Raw genomic sequence first — 22,592 nt, 5'->3', positions numbered from 1 at the left:
ATCTTGTTTAAGGATCAACCTTTTGAAAATATATTGGGTACTATTTTTTATTAGTCATATTTGTAGTTTCTACTTTTTATTTGCCTCAGGTTTATTCCTCTAAATTTAGCTAGATTCTACCATTTAATACTTCTACTCAGTAAAAGTACTGTAGTTTTTTTTTTTTTTTAAGATTTTGTTTATTTATTTGACGGAGAGAAATCACAAGTAGGCAGAGAGACAGGCAGAGAGAGAGAGAGGAGGAAGCAGGCTCCCTGCTGAGCAGAGAGCCCGATTCGGGACTCGATCCCAGGACCCTGAGATCGTGACCTGAGCCAAAGGCAGAGGCTTAACCCACTGAGCCACCCAGGCACCCCTCAGTAAAAGTACTGTAGTTTTTGAAATTCTGTTAATTATAGTCAACAATTGCCCATGTCTGATTTATTGAGATTATATACTGTTCTTCTATACACTTTTCCTACAGTATGAATGGAATCATTGCTGATTTTCTATGCATATAAGAATTGAATTTCTTCAAATAAATCTTATGTTTCTTTTGTGCCCATAGAGACATCTGGATACTCATCAGAAGTGTAAAAATCCCAACTACAAAAAAAAAAAAAAAAGGGAAGTAATTATTCTTTCTTATTCCTATGATAGATATAGCAAGTTATATTAGAAAAAAACTATAATATTTAGCTCTTAAAATATTTCTCAAGTACTTCATACTTCCATGTCAATTTTCTTTACTCATATTAATTGCTGAGCATAATATATGTTCAACTATTTTTATTGTATGATTGAATAAACATAGAAAGTACATAGCAGAGGTCAAAATAAATCCACATTTTTTTTTTTTTACTTCCAACTGCCACAAAGTATTTCCAAATAAGGAATTTTTAACTCTGAATTTTTCAGTAGTAGTTTTCTGTATGTATATAATATACATCTGCACACACACATGCATATGGCAAACTGCATTAATTATGATTCAAAAATTTTATACAATGGAACAAATAATGGATGAAATGGATGTAATACATACCCTTTCCAATACATGCAGCCCATTTCAATTTAAATCTCCTATGTGTGTTAAAATGCCCAGCATTTAAGATTACACACTCATGCTCCCAGCCTTCCCTTCAGAGACATCATGGACACTTGAAGGACACAACACATACACATGTCTGTGTTCATGCATAAGGGAGAGTTTCAAGTGAAGTGCATTATTACCACCACTTCTGTTAACAAATTCTTGCTGCTTAATAAATATGTTTGGGCTACATTTCCCAGGTTGGATTAAGCCATGGTTACCTAGATAATTTTGTTTCATTATATTTTAATACTGCTAAAAATATCTAAGATAAAAATAAACATAGAAGCCCCAAATCCTTTTGCATAAATACCAAACTTTAGCACTATAGAAATTTGTTCTCAGAAACCACTTCTCCCAAAGATGCATTTACTTAAATGTCAAAAAACCTAGGTCTTACCTGGCAGAGTTTGTGTCATGATTGTGAAACTAATCCATGATCCAATCTGTTAGATTAAAACATAAATTAATAAATATCTATGATTAATATAGTATTTTTTTTTCATTTGTGATATTATATAGGTAATGTGAAAGCTTAAAACACAGTAGAAAAACTATGGGTAGAAATAAATTTCCCCCAAATAATACTTTTGTTGTTAAAAATGATAGTCATAATTCCATAAACAGCATCATATTCATAAAACAAAATGAAAGATTTTGTTCCAAAAACTTCAAAGATATAAAAAGGAATCCTGAAATATCTTAAGACATTTTATGTGAAGATTATATTTTTTAAATAAATACATGCGAAAATATTCATTTTTTGCAGGGAAAATTGTGGTTAAATGTTCCAATTTCCTATGCCTATAACTCGAATTGAAATAATATATCATAATTTATCCCTGTGCCAAATCTACAGATAAAACCTGTGTATAATCATATATATTAAACTTTAATATATATGTAAATACATAAACATATGCATTTATTATATCATGGGATAAAGTTTAATTATTTATGTAAATAAATAACATACCTCGTAGGTGTAGTTAGGACATGACACCAGGAAAAACATCCATGTGAAGGGGTTATAATTTGGACTTGGAAAACATGCATTAATTCCTTTTAGAAAGAAGGATATAAAATATCAATGATGATACACATTGCAAATTTAATCATATGTCTTATATAATTCTAAATTCCCTGGAATAACTTATACTACATAAAATGTCATCACATATTTATAGAAACCTATTTCCTAAATTACTCAGAAGAATCCCAGTTTCAAATGTTATGACCTTTTGACTCAAACAGAATATCTGTTATTTTCTATGTCTATAGCTATGTTACTATAAAATTACAGAATATACCATGATAATCAGTTCTTTAAATTCCAATATATAAAGGTTATTTTTCATAATAGATGCAGCTGAATTGCATAGTGAAATAGTAAATGTGCTTTAACAATTGCATGCCTCTTCTCTTTTAGTATCAAAGAAGATGATGTTTTTGGTTGAGATTATTAAATACTTCAAACCTCCCTTTCTATTTAATTAGTGAAAATCCAAGGGGAATTTTATAAGGATGTCATTTATATTAGAAAAGTGTGAAAATCTCTCATAAGAGGATTACAATGAATATCAGCATAGTTAATATTCAGAAATACCACATAAATTACTTCTGCTTAGCGATCAGAATTGTTATTTACAGTTTTCATTATACTTAGCATATTGTCACTTGATTTTTGTGATTTTTTTTTGCCTTCTAATTTCTTTCAAGAAATGTTTTAGATAACAAATTTATAGTGATTTCAAGTTGAGCTTTGAGCAGTGACATTTGTAAAAGTAAATATGAATTATAAAATTACTGTTTATTCTCTATAGCAAATTTAATCAGATAACACATCAACTAATCTGTTTTAGTTATAATTCTAAAGTCATAATGAAATGTCAGTATGTTGTTTTCAGAATTGTAACTATTGTTAAAATATCAAAGTAAAAATATATATTAGGTACTGGGCAGATTTCATGTACTGCTTATTTCAAGATAAGGATAAATACATATACCATTTAATATTACAGATTCTCTTGATAACATACATGCAAGTGCCTTTTTGTAACATCCATATATTCATCAGAAGAAAGGTGATTGAGGAACCTACTATCCATGTTATAAAAACTGCAATTCAGAGGTGGAAGATGCACAAAAGATAATCTGGGTTAAACCTAGTTTATGACTGTTCAGCCTCTAGTGGTAGTGGAAATGTTCAGGGATTCACAAACATGTATTTCTTCTAGTTTGTAGATTTAATAATCAATATGTCTTGGGATCCAGAAAAATATATGTATATAGATACTATCTCCTGTATCTACTTACTGTTAATGTTAAGATGTAAGTCTAGAGGTTACTAATTTAGTACTTGCATTCCCATGAAAGTTTTTCTCAATCAATAGTTACTATTTCTAATAGAACTTCTATTAAATAAAAGTCAGAAGATTTTTTACATTGCAGTGCTGCACTCCCCAGATTCTTCTTCGGGTATAAGAGTTTATTCCACAGCTTCAGGAATAACTGCTGGCAGAAAACTTTAAACTCTCAGCACCTTCTATGAAGATTGTCAGGCATAAGGTATCAACCTTACACAAGATCACACTCACTCTTTGGTGTAGCCACAATTCAATATTTGACCAATGTGGTAAGTAAAGGATTCAACTCAGCATAACACTTGCCCCACAGGTTCGTCTGAAACTCCCGTTGAAATTGCAGACTTTCAATTTTCTCCCCAAACATGACTATTTTTCCCCATTCATAAAATCACTCTCTAAGAGACCTCCTGAATGCTAATCTCCACTTCAGCATCTGCATCCCAGAAAACTGAACCAACAGCACTTTTTTTTTTTTTTTAAGAATGGCATTTTAAAGTGGAATGACCTACTGAAAAGCCTGCAATGAGTACTCCATCGTTAACAGTAGGTCCCATACAGATAGCTGCTGGTACAAGAGTAGCTCTGCAAATGTAAAGCCTTTTACCAGTGGTATGCTGGCATGCTCTACTGGTGGAAAGGAATGCTTTATTTGGTCCAATGAAGTTAAGTGGTGATTACTCTCAGTGCTCTTGATAAAGACAGCTGAAATTGAAATTGACAATTAGCAATTAAAATCCAGCCATGAGAAAGTTAGAGGACCTCATCAGAGAAGCTCTAATCTCTTGCAATGAGAGAAAGACAGAGAGAGCTGAAGACCAGGACAAGGAGTTACTTGAAAGAGTAGTCAGGCTTCAAAGAAAAAAGAACTCTGATCCAAACAAGGTCTGCTAAGCCAAGGTTGTTGTTCACAAAATCTTGGAATATATAGATTTCCATGAACTCCCTGAACCTGCAGAAGTCATCCACTCCTCCCTATTAAAAGTTAGCACACTCCCTTGCTTAAAGGCAATATATATGCCACTATGTTGCAAGAAAATCCCCTCTAGGATCTTCTCCATGCCCTCTCTTAACTTCTATGTTATAGGCTAGAGTTCCAATTCAAAATAACCTACCTGAGTTTGTTCTGGATCTGATAAGGGAACAACAACAACAGATTATGCCCCAATGGACGTACAGAACCCAGCTACCATGTGGTAGCATAGTATGAGAAAATGTACTGTGATTGGGGTGCTTGATGAAAAAGGCAAAATATAAAATTGGACCAGGGTAGGTTTATTATGTTGACACAGTCTTCTGAGATATAGGAAATAATGTTCTGCTAAAATGGTACAAACACACTAATGTGCACCTGGAAGCATGAGCAGAGTAATGGCATACAGTAAGTGAGGAAGAAATGTTAGAATTCCATGGCAAGCAGGGGAAAGGTATCAAATGGTCTGGAAAAGCAGGGATCCTAGATTAATCTATATAAGGCTGAAAAAGGAAGACCCCTTTCTATGGGAAAATTTTTTTTCATGTTCCATATTCCCATGTTCTCTTTTTTTTTTTTTAAAGAATTTATTTATTTGACAGAGAGAGAGATCACAAGTAGGCAGAGAGGCAGGCAGAGAAAGAAAGGGGAGGAAGCAGGCTCCCTGCGGAGCAGAGAGCCCAATGCGGGGCTCGATCCCAGGACTCTGGGATCATGACCTGAGCCGAAGACAGAGGCTTTAACCCACTGAACCACCCAGGCGCCCCTCCCATGTTCTTTTTTAGTTCTTAGAGCATTTTCCAAAACTATAAGGAATGTTTTCGTAAAAGGGGCACACCAGCACTAAGATTAGTGTTGTTTTTCTGCAGTTCCAGTCTGAGTATAAGTGATGTCATCTTAGAATTAGAATGAACTAGTAGTGATCGAGATTTAAGGATCCGTACTTCCCCTTCTCCCAAATCAAGGCATTTCTAGTGGCAGCACTTAGCTGTCATAAGCCAGAATGTGTAGTAAATTCAGAAGAAGTTTGATCCACAAAGCATGATGGCTAGTTAAAATAATGAAACATTTGTAGCGACTAGCTGATGTTTACTCAACACCACTATTTCTGAATTTAGGCAAAATAAGAGATGAATAGAGATGAAAAGAGATTTGGGGCAGCTGACTTAATATAAAATCCTTTCCCAGTTTTTGGACTTCAACCAGTTGTAAGACACTAACTTCATTGGTGGAAGAACAACCTGGGACCTCAGGAAAGAAGACCCTGCAACACTAGAACAAGTATCCATGAAAATTTTATCCTCTAGTTGAGGATCTAGTAGGGGCACCTGAATGATTGGCTCAGTCAGTTAAACATCTCTTGATTTCAGCTCAGGTCGTGATCTCAGGGTTGAGAGAATGAGCGTCACGTTGGGCTCCATAATGGGCATGGAGCCTGCTTAAGATGCTCTCTCTCTCTCTCTCCTTCTCCCCTTCCCCTGACTTTAAAAAAAAAAAAAAAAAAGAGAGAGAGAGAGAGAGAGAGAGAATATCTAGGTCATGCCAACAGATAATCCCTGAGACATTAAATGAGCATGTTGAGGGTAAAAGGAATCTACCAATTTGTAGAGAAGAAAATTAGCACAAATCAGTTGTTTTACCAAGACCATGTACAGTGGTTAAGGCTGTGTACTCTCCCACTAGCATGTCTCTTTTAAATTTCCCCCAGAAAGAGAGGCCTACTGGCATCTTCACAGGGCTACTACCAAAAAATATACAAATTGGATCTGTGAAAAAAGAAAAAAAAAAAAAAAGAAACAAAGAGACTGTGATGGTTTCTGTGATACACTGTCAAGATCCCCAGCAGGTATGATGGACTTCTTCCATAAATGCTGGGAGTGCTCGTAGCAGAAAGTTTTCAACTATCAGACCCTCTGAGAGAATGGTTTTGACTAAAGAGAGCTGCCTTATCCTTGGTCATTCACATTTCCCAGAGAGATCCACACCTAAGTTACATTTTTTCTACTTGTTCCAACATAAGACACAAGTCAGCAAGATTATCCTAGCATCAGATACCCCTATAGAATTGACTAAGGCCACCCATGAGACAGTATCAATTTCCCACTTAGCAAAATTCTCCTTCCTTTCTTCTTTTCCATACTTTGTAATAAACTTCTTTTAAACTTATTCTGTATCAGATTGTATCTACTGGGGAGCACATTTTGTGACATCTTGTTTAAATAATAAACGTTAAATGATCTCCCTATACATAACTTAGGACTAAAGCACTTCTAAGGAAGAGATATTATTATAAATTTCAATTAATACATAATGGGGAGTAAAAATTCAGGAGTAGCAGAAATTTTTCAAAGCCAACAAAAGAACTGGTATTTTAAAAAAGGAGTTTATGTAAAAAAACAAGAATGTACTGTATTATAGAAATCTAGAATTCATGATAAGAAAAAGAAGGTCTACCCTGAGAAATGGTCTGATACCTGGTAGGTCAGAACACTGGATATGAAGAACTGAAATGAGATGAAATGATTTGGAAGTAGTGAGACCAGAAGGTTTTCATCTTAGAAAACACTGCTTCCATCAAAAGAAAAGTAGTATCAAAGAACAGTACATGGGGAAGACATTGCTTGGAGGTTTGGAAGAGAAGGAAAAGAAGAAAACAGTTCTGGGAATTGTGAGGTTAGGAAAAAGGAGTGTTTAAAGAATCAAAAGACCCAATAAAGAAACCCCCCATCCCCTCCAGAATACACTTTAGGGACTCTACTTCAAGTTCCCATCTGTAAGAAAACATTTGTTATTCCTCTTTTAGGACAATCCATACACTTGAAAATGAACAGAAGTTGATCGGCATTCATATAAGCTTTCTATGTCAATAAAATAGGAAGTTATTTTCTCCATGCTGATAAAAACATCCCCCCAAAAAAGAAAATTGAAAAATTTTAACAGAACATGCCTACACAGAAGCATTTGCAGATACCAGAGAACATAACTATTAAGAATTCCAAAACTCAAAATAGATATGGCCAAAACAGAAAGAAAAAAAAAATATGAAAGGTGATTGTACTCAAGAAAGAAATTGTAGAAAAGGAAAAAAGACTCCTCAGTAACACAGACATTTCAATTTGCCTGAGTGGAATGTTTAATAGAATAGGGAATATTAAGTAGATGAACAAAAACAGCCAAAAACAAACAAAAACTAAAAATAGAAAATGAAAGATATTAACATATAAAGATATAACTTATATATAATTTACCCCCTGATAAAGCCCACAATGCAACAAAACAAATTTTAACCTTCTAGAACTAAAAAAAAAAAAAAAAAAAAAAAAAAGACATGAATCAACCTCCTGGAAGATTGCATCATGTTTTTGGGAAAATTGTCCTGAAATTATGAACTCTAAAACATATCTGACAAAATTAATAGACTTAGTGGTAAAGAAAAAGTCCTTTGAGTCTCAAGACAAAAGGACCAAATCAATTAATAGAGAAGACAAGATTAGATTGGCATCTGCTTTCTCGAGCTGCATACAAGCGAGATAAAAGATGCAGTAAATACTGAAGAAAAGACGTCTTTTTCACATGAAAAATTCCAAAGTCATGTTTGACTTCAGAAACATAATGATTGAAAATTTTCATTTTCAAATCACGATACCATAATCCCAATAGATGAAGAAACTTGAGCAAGGTTTTCCTTTGTAATTCTCTATATTATATGAAAAAAATTATTTTGGAAAGTGTTTAACCAACCTGCCAGAAATGTGCAAGTCAAGAAAATGTTAAGACAACCAGGTAGATGTTAAAAAACACTTGAGGCAATGCAGCTTTATATCTGCAACTAGACTGATAACAGCATGAATTCCAAATGATGACCATTGCCATTTGACATTATAATTAGGGGAGTCTGGGTGGCTCAGTGAGTTAAAGCCTCTGCATTTGGCTCAGGTCATGATCCCAGGGTCCTGGGATCCAACCCCACATCGGACCCTCTGCTCAGCAGGGAGCCTGCTTCCCCTATCTATCTGCGTGCCTCTCTGCCTACTTGTGATCTCTGTCAAATAAATAAATAAAATCTTTAAAAAATAAAATAAAATAAAATTATAATTAAATTATGTATCATATACAAGAAGCAGTATGGATCCATACCTATAATTAAACCTGAATGAGAGGATTGATTTATGAAGAATATCTTTATATAAACACTGTGAATTTTGTGAAATACTTTAAACTAACTAATAAATTCAAAATGTCCTCCCTGGCATTGTTATTTCAGAGCTATTGAATTTGCCAAACAAAGATCAATTTTATTAGAAAAAAGTTTAAGTCACTTGAAATACAGTGGGATTATATAAATTTTAATGTAAATTAGATCAAGATTGGGAATTAAGCTAAGAAACTGGCATTTATCCTGGATTTTGTACTGCCTTAATTCTTAATCATCTGTTTATTTTTTACAGATTTAAGTGAGATTGTCATTTGACATGAGAGGCATGCACATTTCATTTTAGAGAAACCATTATTAGAAAACATGATTTAGTTCAAATATTTGAAAAACAGGCATACAGGAGCTAGAATTGGGACATATTGTCTTTAATGTTTCCAACTATTGCTTTAAAAATTGTTTACTAAAGGCTTTTAAAAATAGTAAGTAACATTGTTTAGAGAGATATAGAGAAAAAGGGACTAACCTGTATGATTAGGATGAGCCAAGATTACATTGATGAAATGATTTCCAGCTTCACAAATCTGTAAAATATTTTAAACTTTTCAGTGTGATCTATATGTTCCTCTTTTAAAATCATATTCTATAGGGGAACCTGGGTGGCTTATTGTATTGGGTGGCTGCCTTTGGCTCAGGTCAAGATCCCAAGGTCATGGGATCTAGCCACAAGACCTGCTCCCTGCTCAGTGGGGAGTCTGCCTCTCCCTCTCCATCTGCTGCTCCCCTTACCCTCTCCCTGCCCCTTCTTTCTCTCAAATATATAAAAATTTAAAAAATTAAAAATTATATTTCATAAACTTACCAATATTCATGTGACATATTAATTCCAAAGATCCAAGAGATATATTATTACTCTAACTGCAGGGAGAAGGAAATTTGTACCCTAACAATGATGAAAAAAGCCACTGTAGATATATATTGAATTAACATAATGAGTCACACTGAGCTAGAAACTTTGAAGATATTATTGATCCCTTTTGATAACTAGGTTAAAGTTCCTTTGTTAAAAATCTGGTTGTGCTGATTCTATGCTTTGTACTTGTTTAATAGGTTAAGTTTCCATGCCATGAAGAGAAAAGTCAGGTCAGGGAATACAGACTTGGCATAGGTATGCATGCTCTAAATTCATTAGCACAGTAGCAACCCTGTTACTGCAACTGTGGTAGAATGATGCCCACCTGGTTTCCATGTAGTTTAGAAAACCAAGGTAAACAGTACTGTCCTACAAAGCCATGTGTTGCTTGTCTGTCATCTGACCTTCCCAGTCAATAGGCCACCATGACCATCTAAGAATCATAAGTCTTACTGACATCTCCAGGGTTGGGGTTAATAATGTTCCCAGTCTGCAGGAGCCCGAGTGGCTCCGTCGGTTGGGGATCTGCCTTCAGCTCAGGTCCTGATCCTGGGGTCCTGGAATCCAATTCCACATGGGGCTCCCTGCTCTGCAGGGAGCCTTTTTCTTCCTCTGCCCCTGAACCCCTGCTCGTGATCTCTCGCTCGCTAATAAATAAATAAAATCTTAAAAAAAAAAGTTCCCAATTTGTAATGTGTCCTCATAAATTAGTACCCTTTCTTTTGTTATATATACACCTCATCTGATTAACACAAGGTCTATATTCAAAATTTAATACTTTGTTTATTAATAACGGAGTTATCCAAAAGCGTTATTGCTTAAAGTCGTCCAAATTTTCACTATAATATATCCTATAAATTAAGCACATTTTAAATTATGTGTCTTTCATGCTATTAATCTCTTACCATATATCTGATTTTGATCTTTTCAACAATTTCTGTATGGATCTCTTCACATGTAATAGTTTTGTAATTTTGGAAGAGGTTCCAAGTTTCTCAAATTATCATTAGGAATAAAAGCTGAATTTTACATTTTCAGATAATAATTTTATAGTTGAACTTATTTATAGGTGAATATGGGTAAGAGTGTGAGCCATTGTTGGATGAATTTGTGCTCAAATGCCTCATCATTTACTTTTTAGAGATTACATGATTAAGACATCTGAAATTCCATTTTTTCACCTAAATGCTAATATTACTTCCTGTCTCATGATGGTTATTTTAGGATGATTAAATGAAATCAAGTGTAGGATATATGAATTACCCAATAAAACTATGATAAATTTAGTTACCAATGTCATTAATTAAAAACTTCTTCAGAGAATAACTCTACATTGATTAATCTTCTCTAAATTTCTATCTTACAAAATGGCAGCACTATAAAACATGTAATTACTAAATTAATAATTTGTCATATTTGTTGTCTTCCTATCTTTTGCTCACCTTTTAGTCAAATCTCATGTCATACTTATTTTTCATCACTCACAGGGCCAAATGCAAAATGGAATTTATGATAAAAAGTCTTATTAATAAGCCAATTAACTTACCAAATTTTTGTGAACAAACAGTATTTTAAAAACTATAGTTTTTTTCAGGAGTGTCTGGGTGGCTCAGTGGGTTAAAGCCTCTGCCTTTGGCTCAGGTCATGATCCCAGGGTCCTGGGATCTAGCCCTGCATCAGGCTCTCTGCTCAGCAGGGAGGCTGCTTCCCCTCTCTCTCTCTCTCTGTCTGCCTCTCTGCCTACTTGTGATCTCTGTCTGTCGAGTAAATAAAGTCTTTTAAAAACTATGTTTTTTCTTCTGATAAGACATATTCATTTTATGTTTATCAATCAATATTTTAAACTCACTCGACCACCAAATTTTTTTCTCTTTCCTACTTTTCACAACACCACTAAATACAAACCATCAATCTTCTACCCAAAGTATAGGCCATGGAAAAATGAGCATTTAGGCTTCAGTTAGACCACTAGCCATATACTAATGTCATAATTTATTAGCATGTGCCTCTTCCCCACAGGACCACAAAGAAAACATAAAACACACTTAAATAAATATAAAAGAAGGAGATAAAAAAGTGGTAAATAATCCAACTTTTCCATCTGCTATCTACAGATAAAATACATATCTATATACATTCTAGGGGTAGAGAGAGAAAAATCAGCTATATCTATATGTTTAGAAATAGTTTATCATCAATTTAGCAAGTCTGTAATGTATTTTAAAGAGCAATTGTGAATATTGTCAACTTTCACCTTAAGCACTGACTTTAAAATTCTGAAGAATGAATGTGTCCACTATAGCTTAATTGACCTGGATAAAAGTGTTTGATATAATTTCCTCTTGGGTCAGAGCGGAATAAGATTAGGAAATTCGGTCAGTGCCTTAAATCTCAATATATGGTTCTATCACTGAATAAAATTTCAGAAGCACATTAAATGTGAAACACTGGAACATTTTCCAGCATGACTTACATATTTCTCCTGGACTAATTCTTCACTAAATCAGATATCTTCATTTGGCACATTATATATAAACACAATGATTTCAAAAATAAAGTGTGAAGAAGTTGCTATCATTAGGTTTGATTTTTACTTTACTTAAATGTTAAATTATCTTATACAGTAAAACATACAGATGTGTTAGAAGAAGCCCAACTTGCAGAGATCCACTTTTATATAATTTCTCTAATGTTCTTTATTGCAAGCTTCAACAGGTGAACATTCTCTACTATACCGGTGAAAACAATATGTCTATAGAATAAAATTGAGGGGCCCCTGGGTGGCTCCAGTAAGGGTTTACCTTTGGCTCAGTTCATGATCTAAGAAACCTGGGACTGAGTCCTGCATCCAGCTCCCTGATCAGTGGGGAGTCTGTCTCTCCACATCTCCCTCTGCCCCTACCCCTGCCGTGCTCTCTCTCCTGCACTCTCTTTCTTTTAAATAAATAAATGAAATATTAAAAATAATAATAATAACCTCAAACTCAACACACAAAAAAAACAGATAATCACATCAAAAAATGGACATTGGGAGATAGAGAGAAGTGAGTTGGGGGAAATCGGAGGGGGAGACAAACCCTGAGAGACTGTGGACTCTGAGAAACAAACTGAGGGCCTTGGAGGGGAGGGGAGTCGGGGATTGGGTGAGCCTGGTGGTGGGTATTAAGGAGAGCACATATTGCATGGAGCACTGGGTGTAGTGCATAAACAATTAATCTTGGAACACTGAGAAAATACAATTAAATTTAAAAAAATAAAAATAATAACAAAATCTAAACACACTAATACAAAATTTGTAACCATCAAATAGGCTCTGTCATTTTGTCTTAGTAAAATTGCTTTGGTTTCCACAGTAAAAATAAATAATCTTTATTCTGAGATCTAATAGCATTTTTTATAGGAATGAAAATGATCTATATTATTTCTGTATATATTTGCTCTCCCCAAAGATTTATATATGTTATCATTATTATTAATTATTGGCAGATATAAGTTTATAATTTGAGCAATGTAACAGCCATTTTATAAATATAATTTAAAAAATTGAATCTGCTAAAATGTTTCTCTGATAATCAGGTTTGTTTTGAATTTCACCTATTGTAATTTTCTCTATTCCTAATGATAATGATAATTATTATAAGTCATGTCTTATTTATCTTAATATTTCAAAAGTAAGGAAAATCTTGGATTACTCTATAGTTACGAAAAGTTTCATCATGATATGCATCAACTATTATAATCTTGAGAAGTTAGTCTCTACTCTAAAAGATAAAACACATTTGCACAGACATGGTATTTGGTAATATAGGCCATTATTACACAGTTTTTGCATCAGAAGTTTTATAACTAATGATAACATATCACTATGATAACATTATAAAAATTTTTCTAATTCCTAATCTCTACTTTTTTAAGTTAGGAAATATACATTTCAACAAAAAAAGGATAACATGCATTGTGTTCCAGAATAAATATGTACTATGTTAATTATGGGTTTATCAGAAAATATATATACTAACCAACAGTTTTTTCATTAAGACTTTTTTTTTAGATCAGTTTATAGCAAAATCAAAGGGATGGTCCCAAGATTTCTCATATATCCCTTCCTCCTAAACATGCATATCTTCTTCCATTATCCATGTCCTCCACCAGAGTGGTACATTTGTCACAACTCATGAACCTATATTGACAGATTATAATTATGCAAAGTCCACAGTTTACATTAGAGTTCACCCCTGGTGTTGTACATTCTGGGTTTGGATAGATATACAATGGCACATATCCATCATCATGGTATCGCACAGAGTATTTTTACTGTCCTAAAAATCCTCTGTACACCTTTTCTTCATTACTCTCTCCACAACTCTTGCCAACCACTGATCTTGTTACTGTTTCCACAGTTCTTTTTTTTTTTTTTTAATTCGGTATGTCATATAATTGGAATCGTACCGTATTTAGCCTTTTCAGAGAATTTATTTTACTGAGTAATATTCTTTCAAGCTTTCCTCGTGTTTTCTCATGGCTTGATGGCTCACTACATTTTAGCACTGAGTAATATTCCTTTGTCTGGAGGTATCATAGTCTGGATGTATCATAGTCCATTCACCTACTTTGGCACGTCTTAGCTGCTTCCAAGTCTTGGCAATTATGAATAAAACTGTTGTAAAAACATCTATTTGTAAGGCTCTGTGTAGACATAAGTTTATGATTCCTTTGGGTAAATACCCAGGAGCACAATTGCTGGATAATATGGTAAAAGTGTATTTAGGTCTGTAAGAAACTGCCAAACTGTTTACCAAAATGGCTAGTTCATTTTGCATTCCCACAGCAATGAATGAAAGTTCCTGCTGCTGTTCCACATCCTTATCTTCATTTGGTGTTGTCAGTGTTCCAGATTCTTGGCCATTTTAACAGTTGTATAGTGCTATCTCATCTCAATTTGCATTTCCCTGATAGGATACGATTTGGAGCATCTTTTCACATGCTTATTTGCTAACTGTGTATCTTTACTGGTACTGCGGTGTCAGTTAAGGTCTTTTGCCCATTTATTAATTTAGCTGTTTGTTTCTTATCCTTGCATTTTAAGAACCCATTGTATATTTCTGATAATGATCTTTTATCAGATGTATCTTTGGCAAATATTTTCCCTAGACTATGCTTTTCTTTCTCATTCTCTTGACATCATTCCTCACAGACCAGAAGTTTTTAAGATGAATGAAGTCCAACTTACCAATTATATCCTCTGCGGATCATTCTTTAGTGTTTTATCTTAAAAGTCATTATGGTACCTAAAGTCATCTAGGTTTTCTCTTGTATCATCATCTAAGAGTTTTATGGTTTTGCATTTTGTACTTAGGTCTGTGATCCATTTTGAGTTAATCTTTGTGAAGGGTATAAGGTCTGTGTCTAGATTCTTTTTTTTTTTTTTTGTATATATCTAGTTGCTCCAGCAACTTTTTTTCCTTTTTCTTCTTATGCTAGTTCTTTTTTTCTTATTCTAAGAGGATACATATATCAACAAAACAAAGTCCAGGAAGTTGTGCAAACTTTAGCAGAAAAATTAGCATTTCTATAAACTTTATATTATACAAAATTGACCTATGAATTTCCTTTTTTCCCTTCTACATAATAATGATTATCTTATATGCTGATGATCCTAATATAATATAATATTAAAAGCACTTGACTTAAACATAGGTGCTTTTCTTTCCAAACCATTTGCATATGCATTTCTTATGATAAATGTGAAAGGCACACACTTAGGCATTCAGTTATTGTGAATGAAAAAAAAATTAACCTTGAAATATAGAATGTTATGTTCACAATGATACAGTAGGCATCTTCAATTTAGGTGATATATGTGCAAACTCAAACAACTCGTTTGTTTTTAAATCCTGTATTAAAATTAGTTTCCTGGGACGCCTGGGTGGCTCAGTTGGTTAAGCAGCTGCCTTCGGCTCAGGTCATGATCCCAGCGTCCTGGGATCGAGTCCCACATCAAGCTCCTTGCTCATCAGGGAGCCTGCTTCTCCCTCTGCCTCTGCCTGCCATTCTGTCTGCCTGTGCTTGCTCTCTCTCCCTCTCTCTCTCTGACAAATAAATAAATAAAATCTTAAAAAAATAATAAAATTAGTTTCCTAAAACTTAGATCTTAATATCACATTTATTCGTGAAAATTAAATGTGTTTTGCCTATATGGAACATTATTAAGAAATTCAGGGCTAGCAAGGCTTTTTAATTTGAGATCATGATCTGAGCTGAAATCAAGAGGATGTTATTAAGTAAAATATTAATTAAAACACACACACACACACACACACACACACACACACACAGAGGTAAGCATGAGAACTTTTAACAAAGTGGTATGATCTGTGCCTTGTATGAAATGGTGGGGTATAAGTTATGCAATACCGGCTTCACAAAGGATATAGACTTATATATAAATCAAGGGAATTTATCAATACATCAGGGACCAGGAATCATGGGAGTTAATCTATCAAGGACAAGAATGAAGAAGAACATAAATAAAGAATAGAAGCATGGGTTATATGGTGGAATTACATGGGGTATGAGAGAAAATCTGTGTTTAATGAAATAATGCGTTTTGGAAATAATAATCTGTTGTATTCAGATTGATATGTTCCCAATTCAAACAATGCATATGTAAAGCTAAATAGAATGATCTAAATAACTGGATTGAGAACACTTAGAAAAGACATTTCATCCAAAAAAGCAGACTGTTTTCATTCAGAATAAGTTAAATTAACATTATGCCAAAGGGCTTTTTAGATGTTCATCTGTTAGGCTCGTAATACTTTTGCTCTTAGAGGTTTGTAAGTGTATAGACAATAGGAAGAATTACTAAGTAGGATTTTTTTCAAATTCTACTAGATTCCCAATTATTCTAATCATCCTTCAAAGATGAGTAGAACATTTTGATTAAGAGATTTAGAAAGCTAAAAAAAAATTAGCTAATGGCTTGATTCAGTGTAATCATTTGACTTACTCCACTTAATATCATTAAGTATATAATACAAAAAGAGATCATATTTTCTACATGTGAAATCCTCAAATATAATTTGTTTTGCATTCTTAATAGCACTACAATTAGAGCATGAATAGCAAGTAATAAAAGTAATACATACCAAAAAATTGATAGCAGATACTGCGACTTGCCTGTTTCCAAACGCTAGAAAGTAGGAAAAGAAGATGTAATGCAAATATTCATATTTTGGATTGCCACACGGTAAACATAACTAAAGCAATGTTGATTGGGTATTACTACCCTCTAATCCAAAGTACTCTGATGTATGTAATTAACCCTTTGGGATAATACTTATGCAATCTGAAGGGATAAAAATATTTTTGCTTTCAACATACACTTTTTTTCTAAGTTACCTAATTATATTTGAAATACAACAGGAATCTATTTTTAATTTCTATTATTAAACTCTTTAAAGGCAGATTTAATCTTTCATTTGTTACCTTAACGGCCCATAATATAGCATAATATAAGATGGCACCCAATGATAGCTCTTGTTTTTTAATGGTTAACAACAAAAGAAATATGCTAATAAAAACAACTTTTATTTTTTGCATTGATATTTTATGAGAGGTAATATTTTAAGTATTTTTAAATTTTTCTGCTAAAAACAAATAAATGAGGCAAGTATTAATGTTCTCATCTTAAAAGAAAAATATAGGTTATGCAAATTCCCAAATAATATAGAATAAAGAGTGAAATAGAATTTAAGACATTGTCCTAAAGTTACTTTTATCACGGCAGAGAAGGTGGAATACACAAAAGTACCAAAAATAAATTTTTTGATAAGCTCATGATCTGTATCAACAGTTGCATTTCCTTTTCTTTTACGTGTGTGTACATATAAATTGTGTTTATGTAAACACATTTACAAAATTGCAAATGTCTCATTTTAAATCTTGCATATTTTATAAGAATATATTTAAAGGTTTTTCTAATATTATTAAACTTTCATGATAAAAGCTATGACAACATCTGCATCATAATGTATAATGTAGCTAAGTTTAATAACATTAAATATTATCTAATTGCTGCATAATTAGTGCTACTTTAATTTTATATATGACTAGTAATAATGCTTCAAACATCTTTCTTTATAAGTCTCTTATGGAAGTTCCAGTTCCATGGGCTAGAAACTTAAAGGATAATTTAGTCAAAAGTTATGTAAGTATCTATGTATGGATATATGTTATATATGTTATACGTATGTTATATATATGTATCTATGTATAGATATATAGATATATACACACATACATATATAGTGTATATATGCATATATATACACACATAGCATATATGTATGTGTATATATATATGCATATGCACATATTTAAAATATGTGGAAGTATTGGAAGTTTTGTTTTTACAAAGTGTATATATCTAACTATGAAATAAAATACATTGATACATTAATGGAAAAAATTTGGAAAATAGATAAAAATGTAAATGGAAATAAAATACATTAAAATCCCATTATCCATGATAAATCAGTTAAAATTCAGATTTTCCCCTGGGAATATACATATTTGTTATGTACATAAAAGTGTTGAACACTTTTATAATCCCTTATTCCTCAATATTATATTTGCCATACAACTAAGCAACACTCTTCTCTTTAACTTCAACACTCTTCTAATTAAACACTCTTCTCCAGCTAAATAAAAAAAAATATATATATGTATATATATATATACATATATATATATAGGTTTTTTTTTATTTGTGCCTATTTCTAGACTAGACTTCATTCATTCAATAATACTTATTAGGAAAAGGACAGGCACTATACTGTGTGCTTGTGATAAAATCAATTACAAACTAAACCAAAAGCAACTCTTATCTTAATAAAAATTACTGTCTGAAGGAAGTAATAATAATCACAAGATAACAAAGGGAAATTTGCAACCCTGATAAGTGTTACTAAGAAAGATCTATATAGGATTTAATGTGAGAGCTAAAATGACTGATTTAATCAGGGAGATCAAGGAATGCTCTCAAGTACAAAGATGAACTCTGGTTTAGAAGTTCAGAACATTTCACATAGCAGGACAGTAAAGACATACCTTGTTTTCATTTTTTAATGAGAATAAATAATGATGTGATAAAAACAGGTACAGGGACAAAAAGTATAATTTTAAATATTTTTAGTTTTTTATTTCCAAAAAGCAAAGTTACAGAGAGTGTAATCTGAAACAAATTTTCTAGAAAAAAATTTAGCCATCATTAAAAATTTCTGTAATTTTTTAAAAAGATTTCATTTATTTATTTGTCAGAGATGGGGAGAGAGAGTGAGCACAAGCGGGGGTAGGGGCTGGCAGAGAGAGAAGCAGGGTCCCAGCTGAAAAAGGAAGCAGAGCTGGACTACATCCCAGGACTCTGGGATCACAACCTGAGCAGAAGGCAGAGGCTCAACCAACTGAGCCACCCAGGTGTCCCAAAACTTTCTGTAATATTTTTTATAATTTTTATAATATTTTACATTTTGCAAGAAAAAAACAGGTTGTTTTTCTTTGCTGCTGATACTAACATTTATGTATTAAGTTTTCTGAACATATGCATGCCAGTTTGCAGTTAATGGAATATTCCTGCCATTAGGAAGTTTTCAATTATGATAATTTGTTTCTTATTTACTTTAAAATATTTTCAAGAAGTATGAAAAATGACTTCCTTAATGGTATATGTGGTGGAAGTACATAATACGTTGTTTTTTATTCAAGTTAAGGTGTGTAAATGTACAGATGTTATTAATTTTATGCAGTCAAATCTGTTGAGAATAGGACTATACATGGTATTTATTCACTTTCCAGTTGGAATCAGTATTGTAATGTTACATATGTTTTCACAGAATTTGGGGCCTGTTTACATTTTATGCGTTTAAGAGTCTTGAGAAAAATAAAATTAGACTTTCAAGTCCTCATTTTCCTAATCATAATAGAGATTATTAACACTTACATAATAATATTTCTTATGATAAAAGAAATAGAAAATTTTACAACTATTGACAAACATTAAGTTTTCAGTAAATATTTTGCATATGTTAACAACAATCAGCTTCTATTATTTTGCATCACATATGTGAATGCTGGGATGCCTGGGTGGCTCAGTCGGTTAAGCATCTTCCTTTGGTTCAGATCCTGCTCCCAGGGTCTTGGCACTGAGTCCTGCATTGGGCTCCTCGTTCAGCGGGGATCCTGCTTCTCTTTCTCCCTCTGCCTGCTGCTCCCCTGCTTGTGCTCATTCTCTCTCTCTCTCTCTCTCTCTCTCTCTGACAAATGAATAAATAAAATATTAAAAAGAAAAAGACATGTGAAGGTAGTAGCATTTTTCAGAGGCTCCACTTAAACATTCTATGGAGCAAAAATATCTGTCTGTAATGTTCTAAATTTAGTAGGTACATCTCTGATAAAATATTTTTAGAAACTATATGATATTAAGAAATTTTCCCCTTCAGTATTCATAGTTGTTAGTATTTAGAAGAATTTAAGTTTTGAACATCGCAATGATTTACCTTTAGCATGCTCGACTAGATTTCCTGATCTTAGTAAAGATTCTATAGTTGGTACTTCAAGCACAGATATTAAGATGGTTTAACTTATTTTATCAAATCTAAAATAAACCCTGACTACTCCCTTTATTTCCATTTCAAATTTCATAAACACCAGAAATAGACCAGAAAAAATAATTGTCAGTTACCTGTGAAACCTCAACCCTATAGCACTAGAGCCCTGTTGTGTGCCTTGAGGGCTGCAGTAAAAACTGAAGAGAGAAAAGTGCACAGCAAATAAAAGAAATGGAATTCTTTGATGAGGACAGCTATCCACGTTTAGGGACTGAGGATTTAGGTTTGGTGCATTGTGCTTTCCACCAAAGTGCTTCATCTGAGTCAATGGTCAAGACATTTAATAAAGTTATAAACTTTATGTTACAGAAACAAATTGCTTCTATTTTTTTTCTTATTGAATTACATTTAATATAATAATTCCATATTTATTGTCTATTTTTAAAAACCTGATAGGTGAGTTTATGTGATTATGTGATTATATGGAATTTTTCTTCTTAATTTTCATTCTTTCATTTTGCTATCTGTCATTTTAGGAGGTTTATAATCAACTCATATTTTTGCTAGAGTTCCTACGGAGAGAAAATAAATCAAACCATGTCAGTCAAATTTGGTCTTTTAAGTCTACATAAAAATGTAATGGAGTGTGATATGAAAACTATTTAAACTGACATTTTTTCATTATTTGCTTCTTTTTTTAAGTTTGCCAGGTTGTTCGTCATTTCTGTGTAGTTTAGAAGAGAGTTTTGATGTTGTCAAATCAGTATTGTTTCATTAGAAAAAAATCCTACATACACGGTGGTGTATACTGTGGGTGATTAATGTAGTAGGCAATCCAAGAAGTAAATCCCCAATAAAAGGCACAGCCCTACAAATAAAACATAATAAAAGTTAGCGAACATATATAATCTATCATATCATTTGAAATCATTCCATACACCTACATGACACACTGAAGCTTTTTTTTTTTTTTTGGTATGAAAAATGGTATGCTCTAAGCAAGATAAATGAAATGCCTCCTCACCCAATAAAGTAGCATTTTACAAGTACCTATTCGATATCACTAAGAAAAGGGATTACTTTGCTCAATCCTTATTAATATAAATGGGTACTTAGGATATAAGGTAAATGTAACAATATATTTTAGAAATATTTTTCAATGGTCTTTGACTATAAAGCAATAAATATGGATGAAGTAATAAAATAATAAATAATGTATTACATAAAATATACTAATATTCATTTCCCAACAGTAAGTAAATAAAATAATGAATTATTTAATCATTAGTAAAATATATCTTGACAGACTGTAAAGGGAAACTTCCTAGTTCCAAAAATCCTAGACTATAAAACTGATCTTGTAACTGATATGATAAATTTTAATATCTTGTGCCAGAACAGAAGCTAGTCTAAATGATTTTTGAGGTTTCTAAGAATTTTGGAGTTTTTTGTTTTATTACCATGACAACAATAGAAAAACAATAGAAAGAAACAGGTTTTTGCCAAAGAAGACAGGAAATTTTTTTTTTAAGATTTTATTTTATTTTATTTGACAGATAGAGATCACAAGTAGGCAGAGAGGCAGGCAGAGAGAGAGAGAGGAGGAAGCAGGCTCCCTGCCGAGCAGAGAGCCCGATGCGGGGCTCGATCCCAGGACCCTGGGATCATGACCTGAGCCGAAGGCAGAGGCTCTAACCCACTGAGCCACCCAGGCGCCCCGAAGACAGGAAATTTTTAATAAGAAAATATTTCCTATGGAGAGTAAACTTTAAATTGGAAATTAAAATAAATTGGAAATAGAATTGGAAAATTGAATTGCAGCATGTCATCCAATGTATATTTCCACTTCAATATTTCATAAAACTTCCCATTTTCTTGACAGCTGTTTGATGGGATGGTTATTAACTCCTGAATTCACCATTTTTGGAAGAACAAAGACAGTGTCTTCTCACTGACAGCTGTCATAAATACACGGTGTTGTTTCATCAATGTTCTCACACGGATGTATTTTTATAGGAATGTTGATGTATGACATCCCTCGTCCTCAAGCAGCATGTAAAGAATCTGAATTCAGTGCTAAGTATTTCCAAAATTAAGGGTGCCTGAGCATGCATGGCTTAGAACAAAAAGACATGGCAAATCTTTTATGCAGTTATTGGTTGAACACTGCTCCAGTGAAATAGGTCACTCAGGAAGTGGCATTTCAGGAGCAGATGTTTAAGATATGATGACAAAGTTGAACAGAAAAATCTAAGCATGAGGAAAATAAATGTGATTGTACCATTTTACGGATGACCCAATACACAAAATTTCCCAATAATAATTAAAATTATAAAACATATCAATCCCACCTTTATCAAATTTTTCAAAGGCGTATGTCCTGCAGAAACTTTATGGACAAATAAGGTTTCCAAAAGATAACGGATATAGTGTATACAATGACAGAAGCAAGCCAAGCTAGAAAGAAAATAAAACATGAACATAGTAAGTTCTCTTCCAAAGGTCTGGCTT

At 32.9% G+C, this 22,592-nt stretch overlaps 1 protein-coding gene across 1 annotated transcript in view; it reads right to left on the bottom strand.

The window, feature by feature from the left end:
* Positions 1–457: 457 nt before the first annotated feature.
* The window catches only part of LOC111149284 (trans-2,3-enoyl-CoA reductase like), a 100,284-nt gene continuing 78,149 nt past the window's right edge, over positions 458–22,592 (bottom strand). The window contains exons 6-12 of the mRNA XM_022506266.1: positions 22,433–22,538; positions 20,877–20,949; positions 16,623–16,666; positions 9,088–9,145; positions 2,049–2,134; positions 1,473–1,518; positions 458–585 (exon numbers count right to left, since the gene is read on the bottom strand). Of these exons, the coding sequence (XP_022361974.1) occupies positions 458–585; positions 1,473–1,518; positions 2,049–2,134; positions 9,088–9,145; positions 16,623–16,666; positions 20,877–20,949; positions 22,433–22,538 (541 nt within the window). The remainder of the gene's footprint in view (positions 586–1,472; positions 1,519–2,048; positions 2,135–9,087; positions 9,146–16,622; positions 16,667–20,876; positions 20,950–22,432; positions 22,539–22,592) is intronic.

This window comes from Enhydra lutris, unplaced genomic scaffold (assembly GCF_002288905.1).
Source record: "Enhydra lutris kenyoni isolate GAN:26980312 unplaced genomic scaffold, ASM228890v2 scaffoldscaffold21, whole genome shotgun sequence".
In the NCBI taxonomy this organism is placed as follows: Eukaryota; Metazoa; Chordata; class Mammalia; order Carnivora; family Mustelidae; genus Enhydra; species Enhydra lutris.
This window is presented reverse-complemented; position numbering and strand designations above follow the sequence as displayed.